The sequence below is a fragment of the Triturus cristatus genome, chromosome 4_1, assembly GCF_964204655.1.
Source record: "Triturus cristatus chromosome 4_1, aTriCri1.1, whole genome shotgun sequence".
Lineage (NCBI taxonomy): Eukaryota > Metazoa > Chordata > Amphibia > Caudata > Salamandridae > Triturus > Triturus cristatus.
In genome coordinates this window covers 796,127,024-796,151,144 of record NC_140585.1, presented here as the reverse complement: position 1 = coordinate 796,151,144, position 24,121 = coordinate 796,127,024, and the positions used below count along the sequence as shown (strand labels likewise).

Genomic DNA, 24,121 nt, shown 5'->3' with positions numbered 1-24,121 from the left:
CATGACTCCAGTGGAATTCGTTGTGAGTTCACATTTTGTGATTCATGCTTGAAATAATATGTGCTTCTCCAGTGTGATTATAATGCTGCATGGTAAATAAGACAGTACACTGCATGTAAATATTCTGATGCCACATGTGGGAAAATGGAGGATGTGAGGATCCGAAATTGTAATAGGGCTGCCAGTTTAGTTGTTTTTGAGCCAATTAAACTGAAAAGGGACACTAAGAATGTATATAAGGGAGGTCTAAGTATGCATCACAGGCCCAGTGGAAGGCATCATGCCGAAACATGTCAGCCTTAATGGCATTACATATTGTAATTGAATAAATATATTTGATGTATTAAGAAACTTTTCCCTTCCTTCCCAAGTGGAATTTGCGCCTTAAACTCCGATAGGGTGCCACCGAAAGGTTGTCGAAGAGAGGACTGACGATATATTGTGAATACCTAAATATACATACCATGCGTGGTAAAGGCATACATTGCAATGTCATACATTCGGCTATGGAATATAGTGTCACATAAAGAGATATAACCAAAGACTGTTAAGTACCTCTTAAAACACACTGAAACTAAAAACCTTAAGAGTTCAACAAGGAGAAAAACCATTTGCATCTCATCTCTTCAGCCTTTCTTTTTCAAATAAACCAGTTTCTCTTATTCAAAGCCCCGAAAGGACTAAGTGGTAAGCCTCCAAAATGGTTAAAATTCATTTGCATAGATGGCAGTGAACTCCACATCGAAGGTCTGACATTTTTTCAATTAGATGTAAAACAATTGTTCACGGCCTTCTGTAAATTATCAATGTTGTCTAACTCATTCCAATAAATACCCTGGACACAGCTTTGAACATCTGACATCAATGTACTTGGACAGTCTTACAATTCTGGGATGGACGCCTTCCTAGGACACTGCCTCTCATGCTGTGGTCAGGGTCTCTAAAGTGCTGGTAACGCCTTTTGTTATTTTGAGAATTCTGCTAAAAACCAGCAAAAACTGAATAAGAACCTAAATTAGTCAATATAGACAGCTGGAAATCTTACCGCTTTGGGCACCACACCCTTTTAGAAGCAGCAGGGTAAATCAGACAAACTATAAAAACCGGTCACTAATTTTTAATCAGTTAAAAAAAAATGTAGAGAAACAAAATGGAAACCATGGTTCCATAAGTCTTCAACTACATCAAAATACCAGTGAAGCAGTAGACAAGAGTTTGTTGTTAAGTTGCTTAAGATTCTGCCACATTTGTGAATGTTTTCATTTATAACCTGCTATTGATGTACCATTCTAAGATTGTGTCACTGTGGTAGTGTTTTTTATGAATCGCTTGTTTAGGTTATGTACCCTATACACACACCTTTCTATAATGCCACGAGTGTGACCACGACTGGGTTTCCGGTCTATACGCGTTGTAAGCCGTTTGTAATAAAAATTGCTGCATTCTGAATTGCCTTAGACCATGGTTTTTGCTCCTGTGGAAGGAAGGTTTATTCACTGTGATGAAGCTGTGTGGGCTCAGAGTCTTGGGAGTATGAGTATATATATATATTTATATAATATAATATATACACAGACCCACACACTCTCCACAGTACGGGTGCGCAGATCGCGTAGACTGCAACACGAAAAATATTTCAGTCCACCAAGTCTCCACCACAGAAACCACGCTGCGCACTCCGGCTCTAATATGCAAATTTCTTTCAGTGACGAAGGCCAGGGTGCCGGAATAAAGAAATTTGCATATTAGAGCCGGAGAGCGCAGCGTGGTTTCTGTGGTGGAGACTTGGTGGACTGAAATATTTATTGAGTTGCAGTCTACGCGATCTGCGCACCCGTACTGTGGAGAGCGAGGAAATTGGACAGTTCTGTGCTTTTATATAGAAGGCTAAACCTAGCCGAAATGCATTCGCCTTGTTGTACATTTGGAATAAAGATGCCTCCATTGATTCCCCTACTGCGGCCCCTGCCTTTTCTTGCAAGGAGGTTCTGTGCGATATTTCAGTACGTCAGCCAGAGACGCGCATACAGAGGCCCCCCGCATCGCTAAGTTGGCCTGGTCGTCACTGGTACCTGTTGCGGAAGATTCTTGTTTTTTTTCCAAGTGATTGGATGGACCAAGGCCCACCACTGGGTTCAGGAGGAGATGGGGCGGTGTTGGAGTTATCAACTCCACGCTGGGCGAGATGGATTTCCAGGCTTGCCCCAGCCAATTGGATTCCAGAACTTTGGGGGTTGGTGCGGTCTGGGGACCCAAGGGGGCGCTGGAGTTCTAGTACAGTACAGGACAGTGGTTTTTATGTCATCGCAGTGGCCTGTATACCGCATATTCATTTGGCCACCCCCGCATTACCCACCTGAAGAAATACTGCATTTTGGGACTTGTAGTTCACACACATTAAGTGAGCAGCAATTGGTGAGCGAAAGCATTGACTTTGGGGCGGAGCGGGCCACAACCAATTAACTTGTGGCAGGACATTTAAATTCACGATGGCGTTTACAACTCCTGATAATTCCTGGCGCTGAAGAAGGCTAAACCTAGGCGAAATGCATTAGCCTTGTTGTACATTTGGAATAAAGATGCCTTCATTGATTTCCCTACTGCGGCCTCTGCCTTTTCTTGCGAGGAAGTTCTGTGTTATATATATATATACATATATATATATATATATATATATATATATATATATATATATATATATATATATATATATATATATATATATATATATTCGAGCAGGAGGAAACTATGCATGCAAACTTGCCTGTTATCAACTCCTGTTCTTTAACTCAAATAGTAAGGCTCTTTCTTTTCTTTTTAACTTTGTTGAAATGCCTGTTTGGAAGAATGAGGGGGACTTGGATGAACTCTGACAAATTTTGTGAGCTATCCTGGAGAACACAGACATTCCTCTGTACAAATAAACAGGTAAACATTTAAAAGAATGTGAATATGCACATAAATATATATGTATGTGTGTATATATACACACACACCTATAATTCTGAAAGATAAAAAAATAAAGCCAGAACCACCGTTCTCAACAAAACAATTATACATTATTAAATAAACATTAGTTTCCATTTAAAAAACACAAGAACTAAATATATCGATCTATAATAACTGTGTGCAGGAGCAAAGCCCATTTACATGCATGCATACAAACATCAGGGTGTACATGTTAAACCTACAGGGCTGCTGTATATACAATAAGAGAGTGATATTTGAGTTGTTTCACTGTAGCTTCCATTGTACACAACTTGCACGTCAATTCACAGTTGTAGGGCACACATACACCCATATGCAAGTGGTTTTGCTAATATTCCCCTTCCAAATCTATGGCGTTAACTTGTCTTTTTTGAGCTATAGTCTTAAGTTTTCCTTAGTTCTAAGTCTAATTTTCATTGTCCTTCCAGTTCTACCATTCTCTCTCTAGATGTACGACCTTATCTTCTTTTTATGGTCTTACAGTGTCTTTGTAGAATCATTAAGTATCCACCTTTGGACCAGAACTACTTTTGCAAATCCAGATAATCATGTCAATTATAAACTGCATAGTAGATCGTTAAATTCAATATATGCAAATTGATCTTGTAGATATAATAAAAATGTATCATTGCTCAAACCCTCATGGGCCAACTTTGGACACCAATTTTGTAGATTACTAGAGTTGGGTTGTCCTAGAACGATAGTCTTCAGTATTTCTAGATCCAAGGCCTTGCAGTCCTTTCTTAACTGACCACCCACCCTAGGCTGTCTTTATGCGTTCATTGTCTTTCCTGTGAACACTTTGGTTATTCCCCAGCCCTAATTAGGTTTTTTTCTATATGGTAGCGCCAACACTCATCAGGTGTGAGTAATGCTATGCTTTCAATCAGAACCCGAGTTGTGTTATACGACTTCCTTCCCTACTTCTTAATCCTAACAAGTACAACTGGTTGCATCACCGCCTCTACTTCGCAAAATCGGTCACGGTGGTGCGCCATGTTCCAACCCATAGGTGTCATGTATTGTTTGTTAGACGGTAAATGGTGGAGGGGGCAAAGCTGCACACAGAGGGAATAAACCTATTTTATTTCTAACAATTAGTTAACCTGCATTTCCCTAATCCTATATAAGAATGCTCTCAACAAGAACAACAAACATCAACAAAGCGTCATGAATTCTTAAGACCGCATGTGCCTAAAATGTAAAGTGAACTTTGGTATTTTGGATTAAAATAGAATAGTGCATTATAGCTTGGTGCCAGACCAGGCCTCTTCTAAAAACAAAAAGGTGCACTACCGTAAACAGGAACAAGGGGCATTTTAGTATCACGGGGCAGACCTTTTCACTGACCTCTACTTTTTGATTTGAAACAGTCCAGTGCCTACTTTATCATGAAAAATGCTTATCAACATATCCTAACATTTAAAATGGATGTATCCTCAAAGACATAGGTTTTATGAACTACCCCACGATGCATCACAGTGTGTTTGATACCAGTGGTCAAGAGTGCAGTGAGGAAAAAGAAATTACAAGGTTGTACGTTATCGAGGAAGGCACTTTGATCGTCTCTTACATTAAAAAATACACTATTTAAAAGGAAAATGTTGGCTTTTAATAAATAAAAATTAGACATAACAGATCATTTCTTTTAAAAATATACATATATTACCTACAAAAACATAAGATTCCAGCCCTATTTGTTTTTTCTATAGGATTTAAACAGGTTTAGTCAGTGCTGATTGACAGAACTGCGTGGTTTCCATGAGATTGGTCTAGTCAGCGAATTGTCAGTCATTTCCATGCCCCATTTATTTGAGGCCAAAGTCCTCCTGAAACAGAGCAAAAGTCATCTCCACGTGCACTAATTCTTACGTTTCATTTTTCTGTTCAACACAGCGATCTTCCTCTGTCCCCTTCTCAGTCGCAAACCTAAAGTATTCTGAAGGGTACTTTTGAAGGAAGGTAGCATGCTTCCTCTGTACATGGTTTCTTCCTCCCGAGTAATCCCGGAATTCTCTGGAGTCCCTCAGTTTGGAGAGAAGATGGGAATTTGCACACAGGCAAAACGACAGATGGACTCAACAGCATATCAACAGATCCAACAAGGCAGGAGAAGATTGCCTCTTTCACACGGCTCGAACCTTCCTTCAGAGTCATGAAACAGGCATTAAACAGTGGTGGAATGGAGTACTACAAAACTGTGCCTTCTTGAAAAGCTTCCAGCCACCTGTGAAAGAAAACATGATTAAGATGTTGTTTGGCATGAAGATCTGGTTCAAGACCCTATAAAGGGAGCACAAGCCTCCTCGTCCACCAACCCATCCAAAATGTATTGATACAAAGCGCCTTCTAAATCTTTTCAAAAGTAATGAACACCATTTATTGTAAACAATAATTTTTTGCAGCAGGTGACATTGCCGTAAAGAATATTAGTTGATGTCGTTTTCTCAAAGTGGTTCCGCCTCTTAACTAAAAAATTGCATCTATCTGATTTTATTCCATTGCTGACTTGTGTTGCAGTCTTCTGAAAGGAAGTTAAACACATGCTGTTGAAACCACAAAGCCTGCTAGATTTCACTAGAGTACCACCAGTAAGCTCCTTCAACCATGATCCATTCCCTAAATTTAAAACTTGCTGAACCTACTAACCATATTTACCAGAAGTAGGCAAAAGCAAACCACCTCTGTTTTGCCTCATTGCAGGCAGCACCATCTACATGATGCGATCATTTTGTTGTGCTGTTCCTTATCTGTCAAACTGTATGCTTCTGTTCACTGCAAAAGCTATAGTAAAATAAAATAAAGGCATTTTTTCTACAGGGTTGAAGGAGCTCTGGCTTATGGTAGTATGTCTGGAAAAGGGGCATTGCACACTACTGGAAAACACTACTTTGGTTGCCTATTTGGTTGGCCACTATCTCTCAAATTTATTTTTGTTAATAAATAAAGCATACACAATTTGATTCCACAATATGTGGATCAAATCCGTTAATCACTCTCCTGTTCATCCTCTCATATTCTCAAAGTATAATTCGGCTTAATTTATACTGCCCTATAATGCACTTCACTTAAGAAAGAGAAATGCTGGAGGAACAGAACCAGACAACGAGCTCTATCACACTTCATACACAATTCATGAGCTACACACAGGAATGGACGTTCTTTGTATAACAACCTCAGCCCTTTTTCCATTCTTCCGATGGGAGTGGTGCTTGAGAAAGGGCATTAACGCCTTGCCCAATATGGAAAGACATATTCCATGTACACACAACATTCTTTTCATGATACAAAGTTGTGAAACATCCAGATCTATCCCATTTTGTAATCAGTTTACCTCTTGAGCGTAGCTTTTGCACACTGGTGGTGGCTACAATAAACATGTATATATGCGTTTTTGAAGATCTTTATAATTTCTAGACTGAAATGAATTAAGATCACTTTGCGCTCCTGGACAATCTCATGAGCATGTTTACGGTGGATATCTGGCTTATGTTGCCACATTTCATCCTCCTCCATTTGGTGTTTGTCATATCTTGCCAACAGGGAAAAGATTTGACAGCTAGAGTCAGGAGGAACATGGCTTCTGTGAAGAATGGGTCCATTGGAGCAGGCTTGAACATCCTCTTGAGGAGAGAAAATCTATGTCACAACGGTATATTTAAACCTCGCTGTAAAGTTTGTCACTACTGTCATAATGAGAGGCAAGTATTGGTTATTTTTTCAGGTTCCGGAGTCTCTATAAGAGAATCCTCCTCTTCTTCATCAGTTTGCACCAGAATTTTGTGTTTATGTGTCATCATGAGGAAAACCGCATATTTTGACATTTCATCAGGTGGAGAAACCTGGATAGGATGCGCTACCAGCAGTTCCTCATCCATGAGATCGACCCTATAACAATGCCGTGCATCATCCCCATTTCCGCCTTCTACTGTCTCTTGGTAGAGAGTCTTTGGATCAGTGGACACAACATCCTCTGTGGGAAGAGCTGGCAATGGAGAAAAAGGTTCTGGTACAGCAGTTGTGTTTTGTTTTTAAGAAATGGGAAAAGAAGTCTTATAAAACTAAGCTTATGCTTTTTTCAATTGGAGTGGCCGATGAGCGTGAGAATCTCGTGCCACAAAATATCCAGATCAATATAAATGGTCTGATAGTGAGCAAGTTTGGTACCAGTGGCTCTAATGCTACCTCTTCATGTATAGTTTCAGTTAGACGTTTTTTAGCACCATAGACGTTTTTTGGTTCATCTTTGAGCTGAGATTCATTTAGAGTTTGAGACTTGCCTCGATCTCAAGCCACCTCTGATGCAGAAGGGGCTTTTTGATACCAAACCTCTTCATGGGGCATGAGGGTCATCAACTTAAGACTGCAAAGCTTGAGCCTTTTTCAGTAAGGCATGGTGTTGCTTTTGAGACTGTTCCTTTGTAGGATTCAAAACTCCTTCCAGGACTAATTAGTCTGGGACTGTCCACTGTGATGGGGCGGTCCTATTGGAGCGGATATTCGATTGTCAAGTGTGGAAACCTGAGGTGATGAGGTGAAGTTTTGGTCCTGTGTACAGGCTCTAGTAGTGTCCCAGCAGATTTAACTCCAGCGGTGTATTAATCGGAGATAAAATATGTAGTCTGCTACTGTAGACCTTGTGGGCAACCGGATGGTTTCCCCTCATTGTTGTAAGACTTGAAACCCTTGACGTCTTTGGCATCAGTGGCAGAGTTGTGGTACTGCATGATGGCATAGGGCACCTGCTGTCCCTTCGGTCTTGAATGGTATTTTTAGTTTGAAAGGTCTGACAAGCCAAACAGGCTCTTTTGTCATGGTTCCTTGGTAGACATCGGTAACAGACGTTAGTCCAACCACAGAACTTTACTGCAGCTATTGGAGCAAGACTCAAAACTGAGTTTTCTCCATCATCCCACACCCTACTCCCCAACAAACAGGAAAGAACAGAGTTCTTGGGGGAACCCTCAGTGTATGTCAGGTCATTGCAGCTCCATGAAGCTAAATCTTGTGTTCAGCCTCCAGCCACGAGGTGAAAAAGCACAGGATGGAGACAGTCTCCGTCACCAGATCCTTAGCTTCTTCATAAAAGGGGCTGGTTTTATTGTTAACAGTTTATCTTCAAGCCTATCCATTCAAGATTGTGGGTTCTTTTTAGCATGTGTCACCAAAGAATGCTTGCTGAAGTTTATAGGTCTCACGTCAAATAGCATTGGGTTAGCCAGATGAGGTCTGGTGAGGTCAAAGTGACCAGAGAACCTTGGCCAAATCACATAGAAAGATTCTAAAGGGAGCTTGGTGGCTCCGTGTTAGGTGACAGCATATATAGTACCTTGGAGCAACAGGTGGTACAAGTTTGGTATCCTGGTTTCTTACAATGGGCTGCATTGTAAAGACGCATGTACGATACCTCAATGTTAGCCAAGGTAAACGGGAACAAAGGGGGTTTGGAGACTTCTCCAGGAGAACAAAGAGGATAGAGTTTTGCGACATGAAGCCCAGCGTAAGGTCACCTAGACACCTTGGATACAAACCCTGTACTGGAGGAACCGGCCAGAGGACTGGGTCCATGGGTACTTGCTCCTGAGTACCAGAACACTAATGCATATTTCTTCAGACAGGTCTCAAAAACCACGTCCGAAATAGTAACACAAAAAGACACAAGCTTATGGAGTGTTGGGCAATCACTCAAAGCAATTTCAGTTGAGTCGGAGGCGTCAGGCCTACAGCAATGAACTGTGAGGCTCACATTCCCTCAATTCTCAAACTTGCTGTAGCACTAGTGTTTTACTTTCAAGGCATACAAAGGTTTTTGGTTTACCATTCGCTCGCCCTGATGTTGATAGAAGTGTTGTGAAGCACCTCTGGAATACAGCGGAAAAGTGCCTGGAAGTAAGTTTGGTTTCCATCTCCACCCTTACCTAGGCCCTACATCTAACAAGACACGGAGGAACACCCTGCATGCACACCCCTTTTATCCCTACCAGCTATGCAGTGTTGAGCAATCTTTTATCAATCCCCACTTATCTATGTTGTCATAAAATCAGTATTGCAATTTATTTCTTGTTACAAAAACCCTCTTAACCAAGTCATTCACTCCACAAAGTCTGATCCGAACACGATGCATTATTTTTACATTCTCAACTCACATGCTAAATTACAGTTGGGTTGCTTTCCAGTGCTCCTCCTGTTCTTTTAAAAACCTCAAGTTAAGACAAGAGTAGATAAACATTCAACAGCACTTTTAAGGACAATCTGGCACAAACAATATATGTGTCCAGTAGTAGATGCAATATGGAATTAACTCTTAGTTGAGTGAGGGATGGCCATCGGGTTCCACTTGAAGATGTGGGAATACATGGAGAATGACAATGTTCTATTTCTCTCGCTCTTTCACTCACCTCTGGGAACTATGTTGATCATCTGCTTTGAAGACATAAAATAAAGTGTTTTTGTGCAAAAGCTGGAAGACTTTCGACTCTGAACTCTCGTCCTTTACTTCTGTCACCGTGAATCCCAGTAAAGGCTGGCTTTCTAGAGCAGCCACATCCTAGTCGGGAAAAAATGGACAGTTTTAATACTAATTCAGATTAATTGATCACTAGCTTCTGCTCTATTGTATTCGCCCAGCCATTGTTTTATTTCAGCAAACAGTTTTACATCATGTATGGAAAAGGATATACAACATAAACCACGAAGAGATACTTTCTCTATTGACTGGGGGTTCGGCTGCTGAAAATTAGTGGATGCCAAAGTCCTTCATTGTTAAAGGGTTTCCCCACTACTTGCCAGCAGGCAGGGCGGCTGACCACAAGACCAAATCTCCTGGGGAATTTTGGTCCCCGGAGAGGCAAATGCCTCGTTAACACTCAGCTAAGAAGGGACTGGAGAAAGCACAGCACCAGTGTCCAAGTTCTCACTTAGCCAGTATATTAGACAATAGGATCAGACGATGCATTAGGTGAATGGCACCCAAAGAAAGGGTGAATTAGCAGGTACTCCCTGTCTTCTGGACTACTAGGAGGTCTCGCCCGATTAGGTAACAACTGTTTGCATTAAGTGACACAATAAGTACAAATGCATCAAAGTGTCTTGAACTAGACATAACTGCTGCAGACCTCTATGAAATAGAAAAACAGACATTGAAACGACTATGGTTTAAATAAATACTTAAAGTAGGGCATTGTTCTTATAGAGGTCTGTTTGTCAGCCACTAGCATAAACACAAAAACATTAGAGTTGCACAAAGTCATGTGGATGCAATCAGCAACATCACGTAAAGACCCCATCATTTCACTGCTGTCTTCACCCTTCAGTGCATCAAACACACTTCTCTCACTCGCAGAAGGGGCGGGCTTTTCCCTGAGCTTCACAAATAAGGAGATGGGTGCAGATCTGTTCTGAGAACAATTTAACAGAAATAGTGTAAAATTGTGGTGAATTACAGTGAGAAATGGGCAAGAGAGTAGGTGAGGGGAAGGGCCATGGGAGTAGATGTTACTGCAGAAACAGTGCAAGATTAATTAACGAGATGCCAAAGCAAGGGACAGACAGACTTTCGGAGGGAGCATCCTATTGCCACCTCCCACAACGAGGCGCAGTGCTCTTACAGAAACACAAGAAACATATTGAGATTAAAACAACAATTACAGAATAGTGGCTCAAGTGCCACAACCAAACTTCCAGGGACTGTTGCTGCTGCCATCCGAATGAGTGCACCTTGCCCACCAGCGGCCTCACTCTTCTCCCACCGCAGCAGACCAGCACAGCGGCATCAAAGTCTTCGCTGGTCTGGAGAATGCCCAACTCAGCAGTCCGATGATCTGCATAGGGCCAGGTGACTGCTCGCATGCGCAGGTGAAGAAAGGGCCAATAGGAAGCCTGCCGCATTGCCAAAAGCTACCCAGGTCATCACATGGAAGTTGCAGAGGTGGTAAGGGATTCTTTGTAAGCCGCTCTGAGCTATGGTCCTTCTGAGCCTCCCTGCATATGATTCAAGGCTAGGATATGCACGTCATTTGTCCTCGTGGACGCCCAAAGGCCCTGCATCTGTGCATCCTAAAACAGGTCAATGTGTGCAGTAGTTTAAATCTGTACCGTCCATGGGGCACCTATCTAGCAGAAAAAGGCTAGCTGTACTTAAAAAAGGCCTTTGGCATTCCAATAGCGTAATTGATGATGGCCCTCATCCGAAAATAGCAAATATAATCAATTATAATCTTTCATTTTGTGTTCTTACCTCACTGGCAGCATAGGTGTACAGCACCTTGTTTTTGATCACGAACCATAGGTGTTTCCAAGGTTTCTTTATACCCTTTGACCTGTAGAGATAGCCGCTCATTGAGGAGTCTTCTGTGCTTGCAGAAACCTTAATAAAGAATAGAGCAATTAAGACTATTTTTATTTAGACACCCACAATACTGAGGGAATAAGAGCAAAACCTTTGAATGTAACCTATTTGTGGAACTACTATCATTTTTAAACGCAGTGAATTGCCACATTTTACAGCACATTTTCAATTATCATTTTGATAGCCCCATAACACCAGAATGAGATTGGATTTATTTGTGATTTTATTATTATTTGGGTGGTTTAAAAAAGAATTCCATTATCTCTCAATGAACACAACTGAACTGTAATTATAAAAGAAAATTTGGTGTTAAAGACCTCTACAGAATAAGGGCCTGAATTGTATATTGGCAGAGAGGGTACTCTGTCGCAACGGCAATGAAGTTCCCTCCCCGCCCATATAGTGGTCCGCTACCAAATTTAATTGCAGGCAGACATTAAGTTGGACCACGGAGCAGACTACTCTGTCTCCGCCGTGTCCAAAAGTCTCTGACAGCCGCCCACCAGATTCAGATGGGAGGACATGTAGTTATTTTTAACTGTACCATAAACGTACAGAAAAGTATGTGATTTACTTAGTGTATGGAGAAAGGCACTGTCGGTGTTTGTGTTGAAAAGTGCTCATCAAACCCCAATGCAGGGAACAAAGGAGACTCGGCAAGCATGCAGAAAGCAAATGCACACCAAGGCTGCACCTATTGTGAGACATCCAGGAGACAGGGATACAAGTAGCTTTCTATAGCTCACTGCATGGCACTGATGACCTGCAAACACTGTTTCCACGGAATATCCCCGAGGCAGGGGAAAAGACTCTAAAACCCGGCTCTGAAGTGAATGAAGAACATTTAGACTGTTTCAAAAGGAAGGAAAATGTGTTTCCTTTCTGAAATGAAGAGGGGAGAATTCCAGCTTTAAAGCACTGAAGAGATAAATCACATCTTAAAGAAGATATTTCAAAATTAACTAGCACAAGTAAGTAATTCCGCTTTTTGACTGGGACCCCTTTTCAATTGCTTTTTTTTGCACAACCAAGGGCTGCCACGTGACTATTTCATGGGACACCTCCTTTCTTATTTCTGCTTTCCTTTTTTACAAGTCATTGTTTTCAGGTGAAATAATCCAACGGGTTCAACTAAATTATGTTGTGTCGCATGCATTTGTATTGCATGATCTATCAGTTGTATTATATCACAGCAGTATGGAACCTGAGTGGCATTTATGGGTAAATCTGGAATTATTCGTTGAATTCAGTAGTTCTGATACTTTGTCGTGTGGTTGCTAAATTAGGAAAGGTTTGTTTAAAATAGTGCTTGGTGTTGGTTAGGCCTGATGAATATGTTTGAGCCACAAGCATTTGTGTTGTGTAGTTTGAGCATGATTCTATATATCACTACATTTACCATTTGCCATTACATCTGCTCATCTGATGCTCATTTTCAAACTAAAAAAGACTCCAAGCCCACATGATCCCATAAGCAAAGGCAACTTGAAGACTGCTGACAGACATCCAAATCGCTTTCTACAAAATAAGGTCGTTGTTACAGTGTACACATCTAAGAAGGGATGCCATATAGATGAGAGACTCCATTTTGTGTTCGGCATGCAAATTTGTTCCATGTAACTGACCCAGGGTTAAGAGGTTTGGGGGAAGTCATCACTTTTACCCAGAAAGGAAGAACACATTTTCGAATTGACTCAAAGTTCTCCACAACTGAGAAAATGCAGCTAGTGGCAGGTAAGTAAACACCAAGGGATTTCCTTTCATTTCAATGGCGTGTATTTAAAGTCTCGGTGCTTTCAGCGTCTTCTATCTCCCCGCTTCCTTTGTGCGCCATTTAAATGATAGAATATGAATGGTTTATTATACTTTTGTAACTTGAATGCTTGCACACAGTATATATAGATTTATGAGCTTCCTTAGCACATGACTTTACCCCATAAAACATAGAAATAACTTTAGGGCCAGGAATCTATCCCCTCAAATTGATTTTTAGGAAAAGGCACACTGTTTTCACTGAGGGGAATATTAGAAATTGCGAACAGAAGGAGAAAAAGAAGCAAGAGGCTGAAAAATCCAGGCCAGGATTGTATCAGTCAAAAAAATGTGATGATGCTCTCAGTTTTCAGCACACCACTGCAGTCCATTGGGAAGGAGGAGTGCATTCTGTGGTCACTGTTGCCAACCCTATATATTGGCACAGGCACAGGCACAGCATTCAGACATAGCTCCAGCTTCTATGTTCACAACTTCAGTGATTCAAAAAAACAACGTAGGGAATTTTAAAGTGCTTAGAAAGAAGGAATCAATGTGGGGAAAATACACAAACTGATTGTGAGCTCACTTCTTAGCCAAGCTCTCAATTGGCCTCCATTTCCAAAAACAAAAATACTATTTTATTTAGTGTTGTTTATTATGTCTAGTCTTCTAATTTTTCAGGGCTCTCCCGATTGTCCTCAACTTAGTTTCTGACTCAGTGTCCTCAAGTCACACAAGCTGAGTTCAAGACCATGGTGAGTCACAATGTGTGGCTAAGATCAGTAAGGTAAAAGACATGTTCCATTACCTCCAATAAATAAATTGTAAGGACTCCACTGGGATTGGCCTTCCTACTGGTGGAGGTCAGCACCAATTGTATACCTCACCGGTAGAATTCAGAGGATCAGTCTACATCGTTCATCTCAGAGCCCAAGAAGATCACTTGCAGAGTCACCCCAGGATCGCCCTCAGTACCACCCTCTTTAACACCTACATGACCCCCCCTCACTAACACCATCAGATCGCATGGACTCCACATCATTTCCTACGCCAGCGACACCCAGGTCATCCTCTCAATATCCGAAGTCCCCTCCACCACCAAAACTAGCTTCCACAGATGCACAATGAACATCTCTGGATGAAGGACAACTGCCTCAAACTCACGGAACTCCTCATCTTCCTCGCCATAGAATGATGCATGTGAAACTCGACCCACTCCACGCCCCGAAAGACCATGCCCGCAACTTTTGCATCATCCTAGACAGCAAGCTATCCATGAAGAAACAAGTCCATGTGGTCTCATCCGCCTGCTTCCATACACCTCGCATGTGCCACTAGATCTTCGGGTGGCTACCAGTCAACACCAGAAGGACCGTTACACAGGCCTTCATCACCAGCAGACCGGACTACAGAAACACTCTCTACGTAGGAATCACTGCACGCCTCCTGATGAGACAATACAAAAATCAGCAGCAAGACTCATCCTTTACCTCCCCAGAAAGTCCCATATCACACTCCACCTCAAGAAACTACACTGGTTCCCGATCCAGAAGAGATGCCAGTTCCACGCTTACAAGGCCTTGCACTAAGGAAGTATTTTCTCTACTTAAGAATTACTGCACGCCTCCTGAAGAGACAATACAAAACACAGCAGCAAGACTCATTCACGGACTCCCCAGAAGTTTCCACATCACACCCTTACCTTAAGAAACAACCCTGGCTCCCTAGCCAGAAGAAATGCCAGTTCCCCGATTAGAAGGCCTAGCACAACAAAGGACAAGCATACATCAACAAATGCCACACCTTCAACCAACCTACCACATACATTTGATCCGCTTCCCTCTCCCTCGCACATACCACACTGTTCTGCCGAACCAACAGCAGAAGATGCTCATTCATGCACCTGCCGGTCTAGGCATGGAACAATCTTCCCCTGCCCCTCAGGACTGCACGGTCACTCCAGCAATTCAGGAAAGAACTCAAGACCTGAATGTTCGAATGAACAAACCACAAAGCAGCAACCAACATCTCCAGCGCCTCGAGACCCTCACGGGTGATTTGCTGCACTTTATAAATGTTGAATGATTGACAAAATTGTAATGAACTATCCTCGTATCAGTTTATGTCTGTATTGTTAAGTTTTTCTTCCTAAGTGCTTGGTATTGTATGTTCTGTGTAATTTATAAAGGAAACAACTTCAGACCTTTCTTTATTTTTTATTGTTCTATTTTGATGATATCTCGTGTTATACCCATTTCTGACGGAGTCTTTAGAACAGTGGTATCAGGAAGAATTGCGCCCCCTCTTCCAATGGTGATCACTGAAACCTGTGCAGGTCCTTTCTCAATGAGAACCAAGACGAGACCAGGTGAAGGGTAAACAGAATGAAGCGTTCTGTACTGTGAACAAATGTGCTTTGAAGTCCATGCTGAAGTTCCTCTTCAACTCAAGAAATAGCTGTAGTGTTTTCCCCACCATAAGGGGCTTTTAGGTAAGTTCATTTTAAAAGAACAGGTTCAACTTTTAGAAAGACCCCCTACTCATTGTAAACTTTCAAGAACATTTAGTGTGGCGAATAAAAGAAATACATTACCTCCTTCAGAGCAGCTGGAATTTTTTTCATTTTTCGAACGGATGGAATGTTCTGCAGCACAGTCGATAAGGCACTGGATTGTGATTTGTGATTTCCAGGGGAGCCATTTTTAAGAGCTTGTTGATGATCTGTTGTAGACAGTCACAAAATGGAAACATGAGTCGATTCGTCGTTTTAGCCTGGGGCAGTTACCCAGCTGCATATCAAACAATGACTTGGAAAAGACTGCGCCCTCTAGAATTTGACACAAGGCTCTTTACGGGATTTCCGTACCATGTTAATTTGAGCACTAATTTATTTATTGTATTATTATTATTATTATTATTGTATTATATATCTGTGATAAATTTCTTCAGCTAGGAGCCCAATCAAAACTGAACCCGCAGCATCATTTCATCACATTGGGCTGACAATATCCAGCAGGAATGAGAGACCAATTAAAAACAGACACAAACCCAAAGACATTTTGCATTGTGTTTTGGTGAAAAGCGTATGTGAGTTGAGCACGAAGATTGTTTCTGTAATATTATGAGAGTAATGTATCTACTTGCTAAGAAAAGAAAAAAACAATACTAAGGTCATGCAAGATGTATATTACTATGGAGTGTTTAACAAATTACACAATGCATTTGCCACATGCATGAAAGAACGTTAAGAATGGCACAACATGCAGAAAAGACTTGAAACATCAGTAATGAATGCACAGAGTAGACCAGTTTTTAAAGACGGACCAAATCACTGGGACAACAGACTTTAAGAGATGTAAAGCACTTTATAAATGCATCAGGCACAATAGAAATTAAAGACAGACCAAACAATCGGATGCATATAAAAAGGCAGTGAAAAATCTCTAAGACAGAAAATCAGCTCATTAAGTCCCCAGGCCTAGTCCAACAACCAATGCATACTTGTGCAAATTGGGGCACATCCGTCTGAACAATTAATAAAAGCGCTATCTTACCTTGTTTCTGCAGCTCTGCGAAGCAGTGATCGCACACGCGCTCGGGGCGATTCTTCAAGTACTCCAAGCTGTGCTTGTTCCCAGAACAGGCCTGGCAGACAATCTAAAAGGACACATTCAATTATCATGTATCATCCCACAGATGAAGTAAAGAGTAGTTGTGAAGTGCTGCATCCACCTACTACCCTCAAAACGTGAACATAATACTGTAAATACCAACCCCGTCTGATTGGCACGTCAGTTCCAACAACAAGTCTGTGCTATGACAAGCTCCTCTGAAGATAGAGCAGGCTTGGACATGGGAGTTTTATGCACAGAATAGTTCCTTCCTTGGAGTATCTATTTCCCATTAGCACTCTCTGTTAATGAACAAATTAATGCATTCCCCTTCACTGAAATGAACCTTAAGTGGCACAAAGTTTGAAGCAAGTGACTTGGGGGATTATTCAAGTCACTCCCTATGTGTGCAAAACTTTTCAGAAAAAGACATTCTCATGGCACCTACCTTTCCACATGCCCTGCAGTGGTGCCTCCGCCACGTCAATGTGAATTCACTTGTGCATATCATGCACATGGTAGCTCGGGTGTCGGGGATCCAGATGGGAGCTTTGGAGCCCAGGGGACTGTCTTCCTTTTCCTTCTCTTGCTCAGCCTAGGATAAAACATTTGACTTAGTAGGAGTTTAGAAGACTATTCTTCAAAAATGGACCATGACCACACCCTGCTCCAAAAAATCTAATCAAGCCAGGCCGCTCTCAAAGACAATGAAACAACAAATAAGTTTAGCAAAACCGGTACACATGCCTAGGAAATAGATCCCTTTATTTTGGAGTCTTGCTACTCGCATTACATTCCCACTTGGAATTTAGCGGGTGCCACTAGCCAGAAAGGCAGCACCAAATATAGATGGTCTGTGGTATTCTGTTCACTCCAGAGACTCTTTCCTTTTTTTAGCATCCGTCCCCACTGTAAAATCTCTACAGGTTTACATTTACTCTTTCTATGAAATTATCATTTCATCAGAGCAACAGTTAAAGGTCCACGTGCATATATCTGTATGCTTAGCTCCAACTTCACGCTCACTCAAATGAATGCAATTTAAAAATCCTACATTTACAAACCTCCACCAATGCAAATACTTGACAGTCCTATTTGTGGAGATCCTACATATCCACTACTGATCATGTTTTTTTATTTTGGATATTGCTTCTTCCGGTGCTGTACTTTCTGTGATTGATTATTTTCCACCTATTTTGGAGCCCCTAGTCTCTTACGAGTATTTTGAAACTGCTTATAGCCATAATTTAAGAAATGTCTATGTTTTGTTACAAATCTAAAATAGCAATAGAATACACAGCATTCTGACATCCCTGTATATGAACTAGTCTCTAATTCTTTAGAATAAGCGGTTTGTGATGCACCCAGCCTCCTGTTATAAAGAAATGACTCAGCCCCTCTGTTTTAACTCATTACAGTTGAGTTCTAACGTTACAATGCAAGCAATCGAGGGGAAATGCAGGTCAGGTCACGAAGCATAACTAAAGCAGCTGTTTGAAGAATTAAAACGAAAATGACTTTTCTTTTGCTCTGTTTTTCTAGCTGTACAGTGACATTTAGAAAGGAGATATTTATGGCAACAAATTTATTTTTTCTACTTATTAAGTAATTATAGAAAAGTTAGAATCTTTCTGCATGTTTCTACATAGGCTGAGCTACTGCGCCTTAAAAAAAAAAAAGACTTGCATTAAACTGATTCTTAAACATTTTTGCAACAAATACCTTCAGCTTTTGTTGGGTTTCATTTTGCATTAGATATTCCATTTTTAATCTTCATATTTTCAAAAATGTGCTTTCTTTCATATGAAAGGGCTATGCACCAAGGATTTAAGGGGTTTGTGTGAAAAGGTGATGGTTTGACCATGGATTATTAAGGGATAAAGTACCCCCTGCCATACATTATAGGGATATATTGCAAGTCAACTCGGAGTTCCATGACCTTCTAAAGGAACTCGACCTTTGGCCTTGTTCCACTATATGGTCATGGAACTTCTTGGTGACTTGAAGTATCCTTTTAATGTACGGCACGGGGTTTATTATCCCATATTTATCATAGCATTAGACACATATTCATAGTGCAAAACTGGGTAGAGTAGCAAAGACACACAGTGAAAGTTAATAGAGATGAATCAGGCTAAAAAGTCAAATGAGGGACTAAGTCCATGATGGAAGGATGGGCATGAAGCACTGTGAGCCATTGGAAGATCGATGACCAAGTTGGATGCATTTATGGAGAAATGGTGGGGGTGCTCTATGAAGAGGTGGGGTTTGAGTTATTTTCTGTATTGCAAGAGCATTGTGGGTCATTCTGATTAGAGGATGGGGTAATGTTCCAAGGCCTCGTTTTGTAGAGTGGACTATTACTTATGCAGCTTGCATTTTTGAAGCTCATGTCTGATAGGTTTCTTGTTCCCAATAATACATTGTCTGTTGAAGATGTCCAACTTCTTTTCTAGGTACGCTGGTGATTCTGTCATCACAGATTCATTAGTGGTGCAGCATGTTTTGAAGAGGATACAAACAGACTGGTAAAGACAGCCAAGGTAGGCCAAATAGGGTTGGTGTGTGGAACCAGAAAAGACTGGATGTTCTTGAAATGTTAAGATGATATGGGGATCCTGGCAAAGCTTCCATGGACTGGAGAAAGAATATGGGGTCATAGGAGAGAGAAATACCATACCATGATCCAGTGGGAGCTCAACCCTGCAAAAATATATGGAGGGCCCCTTGGAGGGTTTGTATATGAAACTTTCAAACAAAGAGTTTTAAATGTTACTACTTCTATTTATTTTAGAAAGAAAAGGCAATTTCGCAATTAAAGGAATGACAGTGGGTTGTTTATATTGAAAAATGTTGCATTGGTTCGAATAATATATATATATTTGTTTTCAATAGGGAAGGTATGATGTGATTAAACTTTTGTCATCTTTGATGAAGTGAGCTGCTGCACGTGGTAAGCCGAGGACCAGGGTTTGGATATTTGCGAGTTTCTGGAAGTTATAGCATTATGTTGCACAGCAGCGAAAGCAGACGCCATATGGTTCTGATTTGTTTTAGCAATGTGGAGATTGAAGGAGAACTTGCTTTCAAGTTGTGAAGACCATCACAAATCCATCTTTGTAGAGGAAATGTTGCCATTCGAAGGACTAGAAGTGGGCGAGCAAACAAATTAACAGGGAGAGATGAGCCAGAGTCGAGCCAAGGGTCTGACTCGAATCTTAAAGCCTGTGTGCGAGCAAAGCCCTGAAAATATTTGCTATGGAAAATATACAACACACATCACGTAAAATATAATAAAGTCTATTCAAAATTTTAAAAAGTACATTTATTTAACATATGGAAGCTTTGACATTTATAAGGCACATTATAGAATTGCACTGAGCAGTACTTATTAAAAGTGATACTTTTGTACAACTAGTAATCTGAATTCACAACTTCATATGTGAAAAAAATGTTTTCGTGAAATAAAATATTTGCATAAGATCACACTATTGAAGTGTGGAAACCACAATTTATGCAGGTTTTCTGGTTTCACTTAGTACAAATCAGCCAGTAAATGGTATCTATTTGTTGTTCCTTATGTTAAGGCTTTGTTTTTACCACTTAGTGCACTTTTTAACATATAGCACAATTTCGACCAAAAACTATTGGAGCTCTCTGCATTAGCACCAGTTAGAGTACACAAGGACACATGCATAGTTTATAGGCACGGGCGGTGAAGTGACTTGCCCAGAATCACAGGAGGTAGAGCCAACACCGAGACCTGAATCTGTTTCCCCAGTTCCATAGTCAGCAGCTCTGACCATAATGCCATATCTTGGGTGGAGGAAGAGAGGCAGGTAGAAGGCACATTAAAGCTCGGCTTGTTATGGGCCCGAGGTTCCAAAAGTAATTTGAGCTGACCCAGAGCCAGGCTTCGGGTCGACCCTGGCTCAGGCTTCCAGTGGCTCGCCCACCTCTACAGAGGACTGGATAAGAGTGAGGAATGACTTCAGGTGGTTACGAAATGACTACATTTCAGAGCGGTGTGTTGTTGACTTATTGATGTAAGTGGTTTATGTGACTGCCCAGAGGGCCCCTAGCTTTTCCATGTGGAGGTTGAAGGTACCAAAGGAAAGGAAGGATCCTTGAAGAAGTCTATATGCTACTGGCAGCCATCTGGTTGGAATGTGCTGTTTGGACTATCTAGTGTCTGTTGCACAAGAAGGGTGTGAATTAAAGTTGGACCAAGCAGGCAAGTGCCTCTGTCCCCTTAGTCCAATTTGAGATGATACCGACACGACATAAGCCCTACTTTTGCACCTCAGATCTCCATTTTAGATTCTGCCCAAATTAAGAGTGTTGCACTCACTTGTAGAGCCACGAGCATAACTTGGCATCCTCAACACAGGTCTTTACAGGAAAGCAATGAGTCAAAAGTCATTTGAACAGAGCTGCCTGTACAGGGAGGCAGCCTAACAAGAGCATTTCCGGTTCATTTATGGTTAAACAGAGGTATAGTTACAAAACCGTGCAATATTTCATTATTATTAGAAAACAAACTGCTTGTATTCATTGACTTCATCAAACTGTGTACCTATAAATATATTGGAGACATAAACTATGATTGACCTTTATATCTTTAACTATCGGATTTAACCTTTAACTAAAACAGATTAGCTAAGAATTCTCCACATTCTAATATTTATTTTCAACACAGCATCCCCTTCCTTCTCCAAGCTATCAATTCATAAGATGAAATATCAATCCTCCCAATATGAAAACATACAAGTACCTCTTCAAGGCTTTTGCTTGGATTGAATGTAATTCTTTTCTTCGTATATTCTTCTATTGCCCGTGAAATGGCCTCCAACCATCCATCCCGTTCACTAGCAGAACTGTGGGATTACAGGAAAATAGTGTCGTTTTACAAATTGTCAGAAGTGTTGTTATGACTGGTACACAACATGCATGCGGTTTACATGTGGACACAGACACACACAAATAGTTATATTGGTATTATATGGTAGGCATTTGATAGCACCTACACACTGCATTCGCTTTTTGAAAGGTAATTTAAGGAAAATCATACATCTATCCTCTCTGTACTTTTTTAATTTGGGTGCAGAAATGTATAATTTTTGTAAGTTCTTCTTTTGATTTGGGACACCTTTTTCCAGTGTTGCACCATAGTAAGAATGATGGAATCAATGACTGTTAAGGTTGTTGGACACTATTTACTATGAACTCGTGTATTCCACACAAAAATGGAGAACTGGTTGAGTTGTTTCCTTAAACAATGCCATCAGGTAGTTTAGTGCAGGTGGACGAAATTGTGTTGAACGATGATCTAAATGGGGGATTCTGCTCTTTGTCATTTCTGCAAAGAAGTTAATACGAGACAGTAAAAGAGAATTCAGCAGCACAGAATGCTGGCCTGTCTGTAAATGTAGATGGCTTAGAATACTCCGACGGCACATTAATTTCTCAAAAAATGGGAGTAGGATCAATCTGGAGCACTACCTCTGGACCTGCGGTTTCTTTAAGGAGGCCCTTTATTAGTACATGCAACACAATAGAAGTGTGAACCAGTGATTAATTTGAGCTGGTGGTTTGCGGTGCTCAGCAACGGCACTTTAGGCAGGAAGCGGATTCATTGATTTGCCCAGAATCACATATGTTCAGCCGACGCAGAGACTTTAACCCAGTTCCCAAGCCCTGAAGTCGGCAGCTCTGGCCATTACACCACACACTCTCACTACTGTCTTGGTTCTGTTTTAGGCGGTGCTAACAGGTGAAATGGGCTGGTGCAAGCTGCCTCCTGACAAGAGCCCCTTATTTTTGTTACAAATTAACCACTGGTGTGAACGAAAGTCCTCGCTATGCCTTCCTAGGGGCTTTCTTTGCCCACTTCCTAGCCCCCTCTTTCAAAAACAGACTGACAAACCGCAGCTTATGCTCTCCTTTCATAGCTCAGTCAGGGTCTTCCCAACATAGTGCCAGTTCCGGATGTTCCGGAATAAGCGTGGGTGAGCTCATAGCTGCCTTCTTTCACCACTGATATAGAACTCCAGTTGAACTCAGTTATCAATAAGTAAGTGGATAGGAGGTTGGGCTCCACCATTCCACGTGTACTTTCAATCAAAAAAAGCAGTTCCCCTTTCCAGAAATACTTTTGCTTTGATGTGTGAAAATGGTGGCCTACTCGTTCAAATAAAATCAATCCTCCTTTCACCTTTGCAAAGTGAGCCTCTTTGAATTGGCAACAAACTGGAAACAAACTCCTGAATGTAGCTGTGGCTGACAGAACACTGCATTGACGGGGCTAGTTTGTTTGGTGACCAATTCCCCTTACCTTGCGGAGAGAATGAAGGATCTCTGGACGCTCTCTATGTTGAGCTCGTTCTGATAGGCCTCCTGCGTCGGTTTCCGAACCTACAGCAGAAAGGATGAAACTCTTAATGAAGACGGTTGTGTATAAAATGGCTGCCAGCTCAGAGGACTCAACAGAATGTGAAACTACAGACAGAACGCAGTGCATTCTTCTTCCACAGGATTTTCTGGATTTAAATAAAGTAAAGTGCTTTGCTGTGGCAGTGTCTAAACATTAAGTTAGGACAAAATCGGTGCATGATACAAGCCTTCAATTATATGTTATCTACAATGCGCTGCATCACATACTTTAAAGCCCCCTTTGTTTAGTGTGGGCAGAGCTGGCTTTCGCACTGGTGGCACCTGGTGCGACAAACACTTTGGGCGCCCCCACTTCACATGACCGCCTCCTCGGATTCTCTCACTACCCCTGCAAAAGTGCTCCTCATCTCCCCTATCATAAGATATTGCTAAACACAGCGCCCCACCCCCTGATGTCACAGCGCCCCCTCCACAGGCCAGAGCCCAGAGCAGCCGCACCAGTCGCACTGCCTTAAAGCCGGCCCTGAGTGTGGGTAAACGAAACCTCCACAGAGGCTGTCATTGCCAGCAATGGATATTTATGAGATAATTCCATACAAGATGCCTAAAAAAGGCTACTTCATGCAAGTCAACGTATAACAGTCATTATGAAATCCAAGGAAAGAATAAAAACAGCAGCACTTCGTTACCAGGGGATGTTATTATTATGTTATTGGAGCATTGCCTACTTTATACCCCGGATCTGAGAAATTAATCTGGATTAGCACTAAGTGGACCATGAAACATCACGACGACAATAATCACAACAATAACAATGGTTCCATGTCACTGGCACCACAAAGCTTATGACTCCTCATTCACTCTTTAACATTTGTAGACACTCATAATATTTTCTGCTAGCCGTTGCCACCTCACTGCAGTTAAGTGCAGGACACGCAGTAGCACGCGTTCCAACACTATAATGATCACAGCGGAAATAAACGTTTTAAAAGTGTCCTCCTTGCACATCCTATTGAAATACATAAAG

General features: G+C 41.4%; 1 protein-coding gene across 2 annotated transcripts in view; it reads right to left on the bottom strand.

Annotated features, from left to right (window-relative positions):
* Window positions 1-3,101: 3,101 nt before the first annotated feature.
* The window catches only part of FGD6 (FYVE, RhoGEF and PH domain containing 6), a 221,018-nt gene continuing 199,998 nt past the window's right edge, over window positions 3,102-24,121 (bottom strand). For both annotated transcript variants that reach the window (XM_085653387.1, XM_085653388.1), the window contains exons 14-21: window positions 23,036-23,115; window positions 21,476-21,578; window positions 17,150-17,296; window positions 16,645-16,747; window positions 15,684-15,811; window positions 11,225-11,353; window positions 9,387-9,535; window positions 3,102-5,215 (exon numbers count right to left, since the gene is read on the bottom strand). In XM_085653387.1, the coding sequence (XP_085509513.1) occupies window positions 5,179-5,215; window positions 9,387-9,535; window positions 11,225-11,353; window positions 15,684-15,811; window positions 16,645-16,747; window positions 17,150-17,296; window positions 21,476-21,578; window positions 23,036-23,115 (876 nt within the window). In that variant the 3' untranslated portion in view covers window positions 3,102-5,178. The remainder of the gene's footprint in view (window positions 5,216-9,386; window positions 9,536-11,224; window positions 11,354-15,683; window positions 15,812-16,644; window positions 16,748-17,149; window positions 17,297-21,475; window positions 21,579-23,035; window positions 23,116-24,121) is intronic.